Consider the following 14,137-nt stretch of genomic DNA (forward strand, 5'->3'; position numbering starts at 1 on the left):
GCAGCTTAAGCACAATATTATGATGGGAAGGGCAGACTTCACCTCAACAACCCTGAACTATTTAAACAGAGATAGTGGGGAAAAAGTCTTTGAAAAGTAAATATTTGTGGATGCAACAAACAAGTATGGAAAAGATTCCTCCTCCTCTATCTTCCAAGCAGCACACTGCTGTAGCAGGCAGGGTGCACACCTCTTAAATCAGTTACTTCAGTCTCCTTTGTCTTCGTGTGTCCGAGGTGAACTCTTAGGACTAATGAACTGACATTAATATTACTAATTTGTCTTTTTTTTTTTTTTCCTGCTCTCTGCTTGGCTCTGATCTTCACCCACAGGTGTCCGCTGCTGGCTCTCAAAGGTTACTAAAATTTTAGCAGCTGCTCTGAAACTGAACTACCTAAGCTTCACTGCCTGCCGCTTCTCAGCACACGGCACTGCCGCTTTGCCTTTGCCCGCTTCAGGACACAATAGGAGAGGGTCTTTGTTAAACACCTGCAATGAAACTTAGGCTAGAAGTATGTGCCGTTCTCTTGCTGCCCGTGTACTTGTTAATATCTGTGTACAGTATGCTTGTATTTATTCCATGGTATTTTCTTACCAATGCAAAGAAGAAAAAGGCTATGGCAAAACGTTTAAAAGCTAAACCCATCTCGGACAAACCCGGAAGCCCCTACCGTTCTGTCACCCACCTTGACTCACTAGCAAACATAAACATTCCTGGAGCAGACACCTTGGACAAGCTTTTTGACCATGCTTTAGCAAAGTTTGGGAAGAAGGACTGTCTTGGGACCAGAGAAATACTGAGTGAAGAAAATGAAATGCAACCAAATGGAAAAGTGTTCAAAAAGGTAAGACTTACAATATTATACTCAATTCTGATTTGGTTTTGAGCTGCTTTACATCTTGCCTCAACAACAGAGGTCTCCTTAGAGGTCTTCTTTAATCATCAGCTTATGATATAAAGCATCCATTTTACAGGAGTTAAAGAATAACAGAAGACAGGATGTACTATTTACTCTACTCCCAGAAAAATGAAAGCCTTTTTTGTTTCCCTTTTAAAGAATGGCCGTGCGTGTGTTTATGGTGTTATGCATCAGCTCACCTGGACCTCTAGAGCTGTACCAGCAGCTTCTTGTCCCCATAATTATTTTTTTCCTTCTCCAGTTAATTTTAGGAACTTACAGATGGCTATCCTATGAAGAAGTCAACGAGAGAGTGGAGCGCCTGGGCAGCGGGCTGGCTGCCCTGGGCCTGAGCCCCAGGAGCACCGTGGTCATTTTCTGCGAGACCCGCGCCGAGTGGATGATCGTCGCTCTGACCTGCTTCAAGTACAACTTCCCTCGTGAGTGCTGGGCCTGCTTACTGCTAATGGAGCTCAGAACCACTTCTCAGCACTGGTTTGGCTGTGAAGTATTTTGAATCTGCTAATCCTGTCATTGATGGTGTAAGAAAATCTATTTTCTTACACAGCTGCGGATGTTGGAATTCTTATTAAAAAACCCAACTTATTAATAGATAAACTTACTCTGCCTGTGGTCTGATTCTTAGAATTTTCCAATCTCTTCTATGCATTGCAGAGATTCCCCAAATTAACTTGCTTATACTTAGGAGACTATTTTCTGATTTTACTGTAGTAATGTTATAGCTGTTAGAATGACAGAACAGTATGGCTAGTATTCAGGTTATTTAAAATACTCTGAAGATGTCAGTAGTTGCATTTCTGTGCCCCAAATGGAATGTTTTTGTAGTATTTTCTGTCTGTGTTCTGACTTACACACTGAAACCATGAAATGGTTATTAAAAGAGAGAATGGTAATCAAAATCATATGCCAGTCTGAGGATTTTTTGATGATATTTGTAAGCTGCTTAAGTTCATTACAATTATGTCTTTGGGTTTTTTTTTTAATTTTAATTTTATTTAAGCTGTAAAAGTTCTTTATTCTGAATTAATGCATACAGGGTTCTCAAAGAAGTGTCAGAGGTGACTGTGCACTCACATGCCCAGTCTGCACACAACACACTATGACCTATAGCTTATGTTTTTGCTTGCACTAGGCTGCCTCTTTTTCTTCCAGTGTTAGCAGCAGCTGACTGTGCAAGGAGAAGGTCACGCAACAGAGTTAAGAGGGGCTGTTAAAGGGCAGTGATGGAAGAGCTGGCATTGCTATTGGCATAGGAGAGGAGGGTTAATTCAGTCTTGATCCTCATGCTTTGAGAGGCAGGAAGAATCAGCTATATAACATTACTCTCATTTTGTCCCTTCCACATGAACCCTATTTCACAGGAATATTAAATTCCTTTAATGGTTTTTGGAGGCTAGAGGTTGAGATAGCAGACAATACTAAAGGAAGGTTTTTGGTTTTTTTTTTTCAATAGAGAGATGATGGGAAGAGGTAAACTCCTTGGAGCCTGTGAGGCACTTAATGGCATCACTGTAGCCAGTCAGGGTTAAAAATAATCTCGCAACATGAAAAACAGTCTGATTCCTTAGTCTGATTCTCTGCCTTGCCCCCATCAATAATTTCATGGGAGCATGCAAAGCAGCTGGCACTGCTAGAGGAGCTGCTTGTAGAAGTGTGTGGCTTTAGGCCATGACTGGTGCCTTGTGAAGTTTAGAGTGTCACCTCCCCCCCGACCTCTGGCAGAGAGCTCAGGGGCAGAACGAGTTCTCAGTTGCTTACTCTGTGATTCCTTAGTGCATTATTGTTCGGTGTTGCTGGGTCTCTTTGTTTTGATGATTTCTCTTCTTCTATAGAATGGGCTGTTTCAGTTGGAAGGGTCCTACAGTGATTATCTAGTCCAACTGACCAATTCAGGGCTAACCAAAAGTTAAAGCATGGTAATAAGGGCATTGTCCAAACGCCTCTTAAACACTAACAGGCCTGGGACATCGACCACCTCTCTAGGAAGCCTGTTCCAGTGTTTGACCACCCTCCTGGTAAAGAAATGCTTCCTGTACAGCTGTCCTCCTTGTTCCAGAGGTCTCTTGTAGCATAAAATTTTGATGTGGAAAAAGAAAAAGATTGTTTGTTTCCAAATTAGAAAATTCCCCATTGAGCTAATTTTAGCCCCCCTGCCCTGCTCCTTCCACAATACTTTCCAGTGAGCTAAAGAAAGAGCTTTTGCATTCGGTATCACTAACATTTCCTTCATGTTCTCCCTCTCCTTGCTGTCACAGTTGTGACCTTGTACGCCACGCTGGGGGAAGAGGCAGTAACCTATGGTCTCAACGAGTGCGGAGCGTCCTATCTGGTCACTAGCGTAGAACTTCTTGAGAGCAAACTTAAGGTAATTTGGTACCAGCTTTACTTGCTTACAAGGAGCCCTACGATAGTTTTACAGTGTAGTCAGTGCTAAAAATTTCATTTTGTTTTTGTAGACTGCATTGCCACAAGTCTCCTGTCTTAAACATATCATTTATGTGGACAAGAAGACTGTCAATAAATCAGAATACCCTGAAAATGTGGAGATTCATAGTATGCAGACAATAGAAGAGCTGGGAGCCAAACCAGAAAACTGTAAGTGAATCACATCATAGAGAACTGAGGAAGCAATGTTAACGGTGAAGTCACACCTAGGAGGAGAGGGATGAGTAGCAGAAACCCCCCCCACCCATGCAGGCCTCTAACTCAAAGGCAGGGCAGATTGCCAGTCCATCCTCTGGCTTCCTTTACATAAACACAAAGTTTATTTAATCTCTATTTATTATCCTGCACCTTTGTTCTAGTGTCAGGTATTTCAGGATAAAACTTCATTTTTAACTTCTAAACCATAACCAGAATAATTTAAAGACTCCACCATTGTTTTAGGAAATGAAATACAATCGTGTGCAGTATTCCCTTTTCTGCTACTCTTACCTTTTATTTATCTTATTTTCACTATTTTTCCTAAGAGGGGGAAGCACTTGAGGGCTTTCAGCACTTTGAGCAGCCAGGAGTGACTAAACATTAGCTTTAAGGAAGGAAAAACCAAATGTGATCATTTCTCTTCCTTAAATCATCAATCTGTGCTTAGGCAGATCTCCTCCGTCTTGAATAAAAGAGGGGATAACTTGGCAAAAGAGCTTTTTGCAGGGAAGCCCACATTCATTACAACTGCTTATCTTTGATCAGCTTAAGGTATAGACACAAATGAGCTGTTACCTTGAGGGGTGTTTGTTGTTTGGTTGGTTTTTTTTCACCTAAAACCTTGCTTCCACTGCGGACACTTCTGCTGCCTCTCTATCTGGAAAAGCCATGAAAGTGAATAATTTTCATCCCAAGAATAAATGCCAAGGGAATAAAACAAAAATCAAAAGTCAACTGTTGTAAGCTTACTGCTTTTCCACTAACTAGGAGCTTACCTGAGGAAGGTTTGTTTAAAAAAAAAAAAAAACACAAAAAAAAACCAACAAAACACAACAAAAACCCATACATGTAGTCTTAGTTCTACAACCTTGGCTTTGGAAGAGAGAGACTGACAGAAAAGCTGACCTGCAGCTTTTGGGGCTGTTAGGGTTTTTTTTGGCTTTGTTTTTTTCCTCAGCCTGTTGTTTCTCTCCAGTACTGTATTTCTGCCCTTCATGGCCCTTGACAGGTTTACTTGGTCTTCAGGAGGCTTTTTCTATGAAACTTTTGCCATTATATCTTAGAGCTGACCAAGTAGCACCCATATTGCACAGATGCCCAAATGCTTGTCTTTCCTTTGAGATCTGCCTTCCCTCACTTCTTCTTTAAAACACTATTCTCTTCATCTCCATCCTCTACTGACCACTTAGCAGCACACTGTGCTTGCCTTTGCTGAAGCACCCGTTTCACATGGGTTGACTACAGACATTAATTACAGAAACAACAATGTTGAAATTGGATAAGAATCAATAACATTTTTTTCCCTGCATTTTGTAGCAAGCATCCCACCAAGCAGACCTGTTCCTACAGACTTGGCTTTAGTGATGTACACCAGTGGCTCTACGGGGAGGCCTAAAGGAGTGATGATGCAGCATAAAAACTTGATAGCTGGAATGACAGGACAGTGCGAGAGGATACCCGGGCTGGGGTAAGAAACAGTTGTCATGTGCACAGAGAGAGGGAGAACAGAACTCCAAAAGGACACAAATGGATAGAAAGTCTGTTCCTTGTATCATGTGTCACCAACTTTCTTTGTTTTATTCTGAGCCTACTAATCTTCAGTTTGTAAGACCTATATCTTGTGTTTGTGAATTACCCTGTTGTTTGAGAAGGATGCCCTTCTAGCTCTTGTCTCATGTGCTCTACTTACTTTTTATTATGATTACCCTTAGCTTTAGGTCTATAATGGATTTTTGCACTCTTGTGCATTAGAGGATGCCACCAGATAAGGAAATTCCTCATCTAGTCACACTTGGGAAGGTTTTTTTTTTTATTATGTTTTCAGGCAGCTAGAACCACTTTGGAAAGTACATCAGAGGCTCCCACGTCCACTAGTGCAGAGACCCCACTGCTGGATGGCCAATGCACATGCTGCAGGGTCTGCTCAAGCATACTTCACTGAATGAGCAGAAAAGTAATAAATCATGCACTGACAGTAGTAAAACCAATGGCAAACTCCCTCAAGCTAATATTTTGAGGAAAGTTTTCACGAATGCAGATGTGTGTGACTGCATTCACAAAGGGTTTAATAGCTGAATAAGCTACGTTGCTAAACTCCTTTTGTCATGGGATATAAAACCAGTTCTGACTTGATCCTGAAAGCTTCTGTTAAGTGACAGATATAAGTTTCTTGCTGAGAAATCTCTAGGAAATAATTTCTTGAAGTACTTCAGTACTGAAGTAATCATTACTTCTCAGTACTTCAGTAATCAGATCTCTTTCTGAAAGCATATTTTTAATATGCTTTAGAAGGAGATGCTGTGATCACTGTTCAGGATTTATAAATCATTTGGGACTATTTTAAAATACAGTGATTTCATCCTTCATTTGGTACCTGGGATGAGATCTCCCACAAGGAGAGGAAATAGCAGTGGAGTACTAAGGAGTCTTTGAGTTTCCTAGAAAACGAGGCAAATCCTGTACTTCATAGTCATTTCAGTAAGGTAGGATTTTCCCCATTTTGTTTAAAAAATCTGGTTTGGAATCACACCCTTCTTGTGTGCAGAAGAACAAGCCTCACTTGTGATCCACGTCTCTCAGAACGTAATAGCCAAGGACACATGAAAACTATTCAGCAGTATTTTCAGTCCACTCGTGCACCGTGGTTCATTAGGTAATCCCTTCCTTCCCCAGGCCCAAGGACACCTACATTGGCTATCTGCCTCTGGCCCACGTGTTGGAGCTGACAGCAGAAATTTCTTGCATCACGTACGGCTGCAGGATTGGCTATTCCTCTCCACTCACCCTCTCGGACCAGGTGAGGAGCTTGTGCAGCCTGTGTTCTCCTGGCTCACCCATCCTCTTTATTAAAGAAATGCTGATGTATAGCACACTTCAGAAATGGAGTTTGGATTTGTTTGGTTTTTTTTCAGAAATTGAGACAAATGAACGTTCCTGGTGAACTACAGTAGCGAGACATACCATATAAATTTTATTAAAACCTTTACTTTTATGATACTTAGGAAATCTAAACTAAAACCTAATAAATGCATATGGCATTATGCACTGGGTATCAGGATAAGAACAGCTGTTAATGGATTAGCTGAACATAAGACTCTAAATTTAAAGTGATTTTAAGTTTTTGGTCTCACTTTATCTCAGTTCCTTATCAAGTTATTGTAGCTCTTCTGTTTAGCCCTTTGACTTTTTCAATTTAACAAATAGGATAAATAAGAGCAGTTTAAGCTGGAAAAGAATGCTTCTGCATGTTTTGCTGGTATAGAGATTGTATCCGGCCAAAAAAACCCCAGCAAGCTACAAACTCTCAGAGGAAAATAGAGGAGAAAGCAAGTATCAGAGGGAGGAAAGAAGACACAGATATACAAAGTGGACTTAACTGGTTTGGGCTTGTAAAACATCTAGTATTTTGGTTGAAATTGTAATTAACCATTACTTTTTCAATCACATTGAGGTTTTTTTGGAGGGACAGGGGAAGAAATTTTAACAGTTACATGCTGATATATCTCCCTCTATTTTTTAGTCTTTTTTTAAAGAGCTGCTTGGTTGTCAGCTTCCTAAATTGTCATTTTTTTCCTTATTCCAGTCAAGTAAAATTAAGAAAGGAAGCAAAGGAGACTGTACTGTACTTAAGCCCACGCTGATGGCAGCTGTGCCTGTAAGTATATAGAAGCAGATGTTTAGTGAAAAAATGATGCTATCTTGTTCATGCTAGAAAAATCTATTTACTAACATTTTTCTCTTCACATGTAAGTAGCTGTCACTAATATGAAAAAAAGCAGAATATAGACATTCCAGTTGCCATTGCTTGAACTGAGTTGGTCTTTGGGTAAGCAGGCTTCTGCATTCCACAAGGTCTTAGTGCTACCCAAAAAATACACAAATGTTTGCACCTTTGTAGCACAAAAACCTTCCTCACATGTCCTGGAACCACATGTGCTGCTTTTGTGATCATATCTCATCTGTGGCTTACAAGACTGGTAGCAACAGCTTTTGCCACATGGTGGTAATGGGCAAGTAGGAAGATCTAATTTCATTCAAGTATAGTGAGTTTTGGTTTGGTTGTTCTGCAGCATCTTTTGGGAATAGCCAAGAGTGTGTACATCAATTAAACAGTTGCATTTTTTGTTTTCACTGAGTGAAAATTAGTATGTCTGAGAACCCCAACTTTTGGGAAAATACACATTTAAATTTATGTTTACTAGCACAGTGTAAAATTTAAATATGGTCATAATCCCTCTTGGAGGGACTGTTACCTGCAGAACAGTGATAATGCTGAACCCCACCTAAATGTCTTGATTACCTACAGACCTACAAAAGAGTTAACAGAGAATATTAAAAACAGCATATGGGATCTAGAGTTCAACACCCTTCAGCAAAGAAGAAAAACCTGCAGAAAGCCTTAGTAGGAACAACACTTACATATCATCAAATAAGTATTTCTCTCCCTAAAACTATTGCTTTGATCAGCAAAGCATCATGACAGCACCAGTGGTTAGAACGCATAAGGAATGAAAGGGAAAATAATTTGAAGAGAACCCAGAGACACAACTGTTTCTAAATATGTGACTGAATCAGAACACTGCAATAAGGGTTAATAGTTCCTTAAGGTTATTCAGAACTGCAGAGGCTGATCATGCCTCTGTAGTCTTTTCAGAAAGCTACAGTTCTGCTTTAAGAGATTTGCCTGGCTTTTGGAAATACTAGATGACATTCTGCAGGTAAACTGGGCTGAAAATAGCATACAGTTGTTCTGAAATTCTAGTTTGTCTAAATTTCAATCATGAAGATTTGACAGAACTAATCAAAACCACTACTGAGAGTGGTTTCTAATAAGACTTCAATATTTTGATCTCTGCTATTTCAAAGTACATTATTTTCATTGCCTTCTTTTCAATTTTAATTTAACTTTTGTTAGAAAGCACATAAATACTTCAATGCATTGTGCTTTATAACAAACCTGAAGAGGCCAGTCCTTAAACTTCTGTGAAGTACTTCACCAGTCTGAACACTTTTTAAGTTCTGTGTGTTTTAGTGATTATAAGCTTGTTATTTTAATGGAAATGATTTTCTGTGGCAGAATTCTCTTATTTTTTTTTTTGGTTGGGTAACAAATTACTGCAACCAATGTTTGAATGTTGAAAAACTCTTGGAAAAGGAAATTAAATCTCTTAATTGATTCCCTTGTGCTTGCCAGTTGCTGTGGATAAATCACAGCACCAAGACTCGTATGTAAAATAAAACTCACATGGCATATACCAACCTTTAGCAAAAAGATTTAGCTGAACTTGAACTCTAAATTTTCTACATGGGTTTGTCCCATTTTCAGTACAGGTTATGCTGTTACTGATAATGTAAGCCATGCACAATAGCAAATATGAGTACACTGTGGTGTGGTACCCAAGGTTTGTAGCTGTGGTTGATAGAGAGGGAATCTTCAGAATGAGGAGTAGAAAGTATTTCAAAACCAATCTGAGGTTTAGAAAGCTGTAGAAAAGCCCAGAGTACAACAAATTACTGCAGTACAACTGAAGAACAATAATGGGTTTTTTTTTGTTATTTTAACATGGAATTTAATTTACAAGTGCTAGTCTATGTGGTAATTTTTCTTGTTTGCCTTTTTTTTTTTTTGAACACTTTAGGAAATAATGGACAGAATTTATAAAAATGTCATGAGTAAAGTTCAAGAGATGAACTATATTCAGAGAACGCTGTTCAAGATAGGCTATGACTACAAATTGGAACAAATCAAGAGGGGATATGATGCACCTCTGTGTAATGTGTAAGTATAATTCATGGCCCAAGTGTACACTTCCCTTGTGATTTGTTAAGACAGTCTAAAAGAGTCATCAGGCAAGCTGGCTGACATCTGACAATTCTCATCCAACATGCTGCTATCATCTAACAAGTAACTGAAATAATCTGAGTTCTTACTGGAAAAAGATAAGATATTTAGTGGTAGGAATGACGAATCCTCAGAAAGATGACTAGTTAGTTTTTCTTGGATTGCTTTTTTCGTAGTAGTGAAATGGGAATGTTTGTTTAGCTGAGTTACAGGAATTCTGCCATCTTCAAGTGTTACACAAGAAGTAGCCTTTTTGGTTATCCCTGATGTCCACTAAAAACCTCTGAATGACTAAGTTTATTCTTAAGATGTTGCAGATAGGAAGGAAGAAGGAGATTTGTGTCTTTTTTTATAAAAGTGAGCTGAGCGAATGATTTTTAATGTGTTTTTTTTTTCCTTCTTTCAAGACTATTGTTTAAAAAAGTAAAGGCCCTCCTGGGAGGGAATATCCGCATGATGCTTTCTGGAGGAGCACCACTCTCACCTCAGACACAGAGATTCATGAACGTCTGTTTCTGCTGTCCTGTTGGTCAAGGCTATGGACTAACAGAAACATGTGGAGCTGGAACAATTACAGAAGGTGGTTAAAATTCTTCTGGAAATGCATAATTTAAGATACGGATATCTATGAGTTTGTTTTTTTGTTGTTGTTGTTGTTTTTTCTTTGTTTTGTTTTTGTAAATTCAAAATAGTTGTAGTTCTTAACTGCAGTGAATAACTTGAAATAAGCTACCACCTTATTTATGGTTTGAGTTTGTTTCAAATGACAAAACTCTTGGTATTCTCTCTTGTTCTCTCCCCAAGTTGCTGATTACAGCACTGGCAGAGTTGGAGCTCCTCTTATTTGTTGCGAAATAAAATTGAGAGATTGGCAAGAAGGTGAGAGCATTAAATGTTTTGGTTTCAGAGTAAATAACTTACCCACTGCTTAGCTGGTTTCTTTGCCTATCTGCTCAGCTGGGTGTAACATATGAAGTAGTTATTCTTTCTTTTATAATAGTCATCAATTTGTGTACATTAATTTCAAGCTGAAGTTTCAAAATATTTTCTTGGCAGTGGACTGTATAAGTTAAAAATGATGTGGGGATGTTCTTGTTTTCAGGGGGCTATACCAATAAAGACAAGCCTAATCCTAGAGGAGAAATTATAATTGGTGGACCAAATGTCTCCATGGGATATTTTAAAAATGAAGAGAAGACAACAGAAGAGTTCTCCATTGATGAGAACGGTCAGAGATGGTTCTGTACAGGAGATATTGGGGAATTTCATCCAGATGGGTGTCTGCAGATCATAGGTGGGCCTCAATTTTTTATCTTAATATATTACAATATATTGATTAAACAGAATTCTAAGCATGTTGTTAATCTTGTTGGCTTTGCCAGGGGTAATTTACTTAAGGTTGCCTGCTTGCAGAATCACAGTGTAAAACACATTCCCATAAGTCCTCCCAGCTGTAGGAAAATTTTGGAAGTGATGCCATTTCCTGTGACGTTATCACTACCTAAATCTAGCATACAGCCTTTAAGAATAAGTGTAGGACTAATGTTTGCTATTAATTACAAAGGTTTAAAATCAGAGTTCCCATCACTTCTGCCCAAGTTGTGTGACAAGTGTACTGCTATTTATAAAGCTGGCAGAACACATACGTGCTATTAGCAGCTTTTAAATTTTAATAAGATGCTTTAATTCACATTTATTAAGAATCTTGCATAACATTGCACAAAATACATGTAGAGTGGCCTTGGAAATGAGTCTGTGGAACTGCAAAAGTTTAAATGGAACAAGCTTGTTGTTTTTTTCCCTTTCCCCTTCATCTCCTAGATCGCAAGAAGGACCTGGTAAAGCTACAGGCAGGAGAATATGTGTCTCTGGGTAAAGTGGAGGCAGCACTGAAGAACTGTCCATTGATTGACAATATCTGTGCTTATGCCAAAAGGTAAGAGTGGTATTAATTTATAACCTCCGTTTAAAGAAAACATGAAATACAGGCTCTGACCCAATTTTTTGATGCTGTTGCTACCGTTTTCCGTGGTTTCCGCTGAACAATCCCCCCTACCAGAGTGCAAGTTATGGACAGCACCTCAGGTGCCCAGATTCCCTAAAACCTAAAGAAATTACGTGTGTCTCTCTGTTGGCATCTCTCCTATCCTAACACATTCCAGTCCCATCCCATCCCTTCTCTAAACAGGGATCATTATATTTAGCATGTGTTTTGGCTTTCTGTCAGAATACCAGAGAAAAGTTAATCTGGACACCCAGTACCTGATTGAAAGCTCTCCACTGAGTTTTGGAAATAGTCCCAGTCTCTCCTCTCCCTCTCCTTGACTTCAACACTCTACTTGAAGGGAAACTGAAGAGCACTAGCTAAACAGTGGACACAGCTAGGAAGCTAAACTGAGATGTGCACTTGTGAAATTACAGCAAAGCATGATACTGTCAATCCTAATGCTGTAAAACAACTGATAAGTCATCATTTGTTAAGACTTAATGTACAAGAAGGATTTTATATGGGGGAATAACTACAGTTCAAAAAGCACTGTGGATCTATGGCTCTAACATCAAGTAAGCATTTTACACCCTGAAATGGAAATCTCAGTTGTTTGTCTCTTTTTTCCTTCCTTCTCTTGCCATCCTGTGGTAGTGACCAGTCTTATGTGATCAGTTTTGTGGTTCCTAATCAGAAGAAGCTGACGGCAGTAGCTGAGCAGAAAGGCATCAGTGGAACCTGGGCAGATATTTGTAACAATCCTACAATGGAGGCTGAAATACTGCAAGAGATTAAAGAAGTGGCAAACAAGAGTAAGTAAAGGGGCATATTGTGCTGGCCAACCTCATGGTGCTTAGCCAGCAAAACTTTTCAGTTACCCTCACTAACTGCTCTTCCTTCTTCCTGTTGCCTCTATATCTGCCAAATAATCAGAGGCAAAGACCATATCAAATTGTTGCCTCTTATCCCAGGAACTGACATCCTTTTTAGTCACATTTAAGTTTTATTTTCTAAAAGAATACAAAACTTTTTGTTCAGCTAAATTCTAGAGGTAAGTTGCTTGTCTAATATAGTTAAAATAAGGCCCAAAAGAGCTGTCAATTTAGAAGGAAAGTTACAGACTTACTGGTAAGAAGACTAGTTAAGCAAGAGAAGATTTCAAAGCTTTTTTTCCCCATGCAGCATTGTCCCCTACAGCTTTGAACAGCCATGATCTTTATGGACTCAAGAGCTTAAAAGCTTGGCTAGTCTTTGCTGTGGTACTGCACGATCAAAAGCCCCATCAGGCCTTTATGGAGCCAAAAAATTAACAAGGAAAAAAAGCTAACCAGGAAAAAAAGTCTCAGAAGTATTTGTCACCCCATACAAGGAAGCAGTAAAAATGGACTTAAGAACAAGCTATGTGGTGCTTCTCTTGAACTTCAGAGAGGAGAATCTGCCTTTTGAAACAGAGAAAACAAGAACACAAAGGCATTATTAAGTCTTGCCTTTAAAAAAAAAACAAGTCCATCCACAGGTCTCAGACTTGGGTTTTAACATTTTAATGTTTTCCTATTATGAACTAGGAAAATTACTATCCACATAGCTTTGATTTTTCAAAGCTCTTTCTACCTTCTAAACAGTAATCTACTAGTTGCGTCTCAAACTATCCCAAAGAGATGGTTTTAATGGGCCATAAGGCACCTTCACCACGAGCAGGCGTGTACCTAAGCAAGGTGAAAGGGCCCGTCACAGGACGGGTCTGCAGCTGGGGAGAGAGCAGAGCTGCTGGGGACAGCCACGCAGGCAGAGCCCTGCTGCCGCCTAGAGGTGTCCTGCTCCGGGCTGAGCCGGCCTCTCCGCGCCAGCCGGGATGCTGGCCGCAAACACCAGGAAGCCCCTTGGTTTTGAACTCTAAAGAATTCTCAAGGAGGAGGATTTTGGTAAAGAATCATTCAACCATGGAAAACGTGAAAGCATGTCATAATTTAAATGAGAAGTGCATTCAATAGTCTGAGTTCGTGTTGAGATAAGACGAGATTTTGGTGTGTCTGCTCCTGACAGTAATCTCAGACCTTCACACTACAGTCATTTGTTGCAAGCTTTAGATTTTACACTCTCACCTCCAGTACAAACCACAAGTGCAGTGTGTTATTAGAGTATCTGCACCCTACACCAGCACCGGGTACAAGGTGAAATTTGCTTGTGGCCCTTCTGTAACATTACTTCATTAAGTAGGACACCCTTTTATACAAGCTACAGAGTGCTCACTTCAGATATTCAGGTATCATGAATTAGTGTTTCATTTGACTAGGCAGTCATGTTCATGCTTTTGTTTCTTCTTGTCCCTGCAGTGAAATTAGAAAGGTTTGAAATACCCATCAAAGTACGGTTAAGCCCTGAACCATGGACCCCAGAGACTGGGTTAGTAACAGATGCTTTCAAGCTGAAAAGGAAAGAACTGAAAAACCATTACATCAACGACATTGAAAGGATGTACGGAGGCAAATAAACGAGTTCTGTTCACCAGAGAGTCCTGCAGATGGTTCCTTCTCATGCCTCAATTTGGGATGTCTGTGTATACCGTAGATGTCACACATTCAGAAAATATACCAAATGGATGAATGTTTCTGTAACCTCTATTGAGTACAACAGAATATCTTAGACTCTGAATTCTTAATTATTAGCAGATTAGACACTGATGGTCTTCATAGAGTTTCATGTGATCATCTCCAGTTTTGAGACAGACACTATGTGAAGCAGTAT

At 39.5% G+C, this 14,137-nt stretch overlaps 1 protein-coding gene across 2 annotated transcripts; it reads left to right on the plus strand.

The window, feature by feature from the left end:
• The first annotated feature begins 494 nt into the window (after positions 1-494).
• On the plus strand, positions 495-13,883 carry ACSL4 (acyl-CoA synthetase long-chain family member 4). 2 transcript variants are annotated; one of them, XM_008947829.1, is made up of 14 exons: positions 495-845; positions 1,162-1,339; positions 3,176-3,285; positions 3,377-3,519; positions 4,885-5,031; positions 6,237-6,360; positions 7,147-7,218; positions 9,203-9,342; positions 9,813-9,985; positions 10,210-10,284; positions 10,508-10,699; positions 11,227-11,341; positions 12,047-12,204; positions 13,726-13,883. In XM_008947829.1, the coding sequence occupies exons 1-14, from the start codon at positions 495-497 to the stop codon at positions 13,881-13,883; spliced, it is 2,136 nt and encodes a 711-aa protein (XP_008946077.1). The 2 variants fall into 2 exon arrangements, with proteins under 2 accessions (XP_008946077.1, XP_008946076.1); XM_008947828.1 differs by having other exon boundaries at positions 3,377-3,515; positions 4,881-5,031.
• Positions 13,884-14,137: the final 254 nt, after the last annotated feature.

The sequence above is a fragment of the Merops nubicus genome, unplaced genomic scaffold (assembly GCF_000691845.1).
Source record: "Merops nubicus isolate BGI_N331 unplaced genomic scaffold, ASM69184v1 scaffold28369, whole genome shotgun sequence".
Taxonomy (NCBI): Eukaryota; Metazoa; Chordata; class Aves; order Coraciiformes; family Meropidae; genus Merops; species Merops nubicus.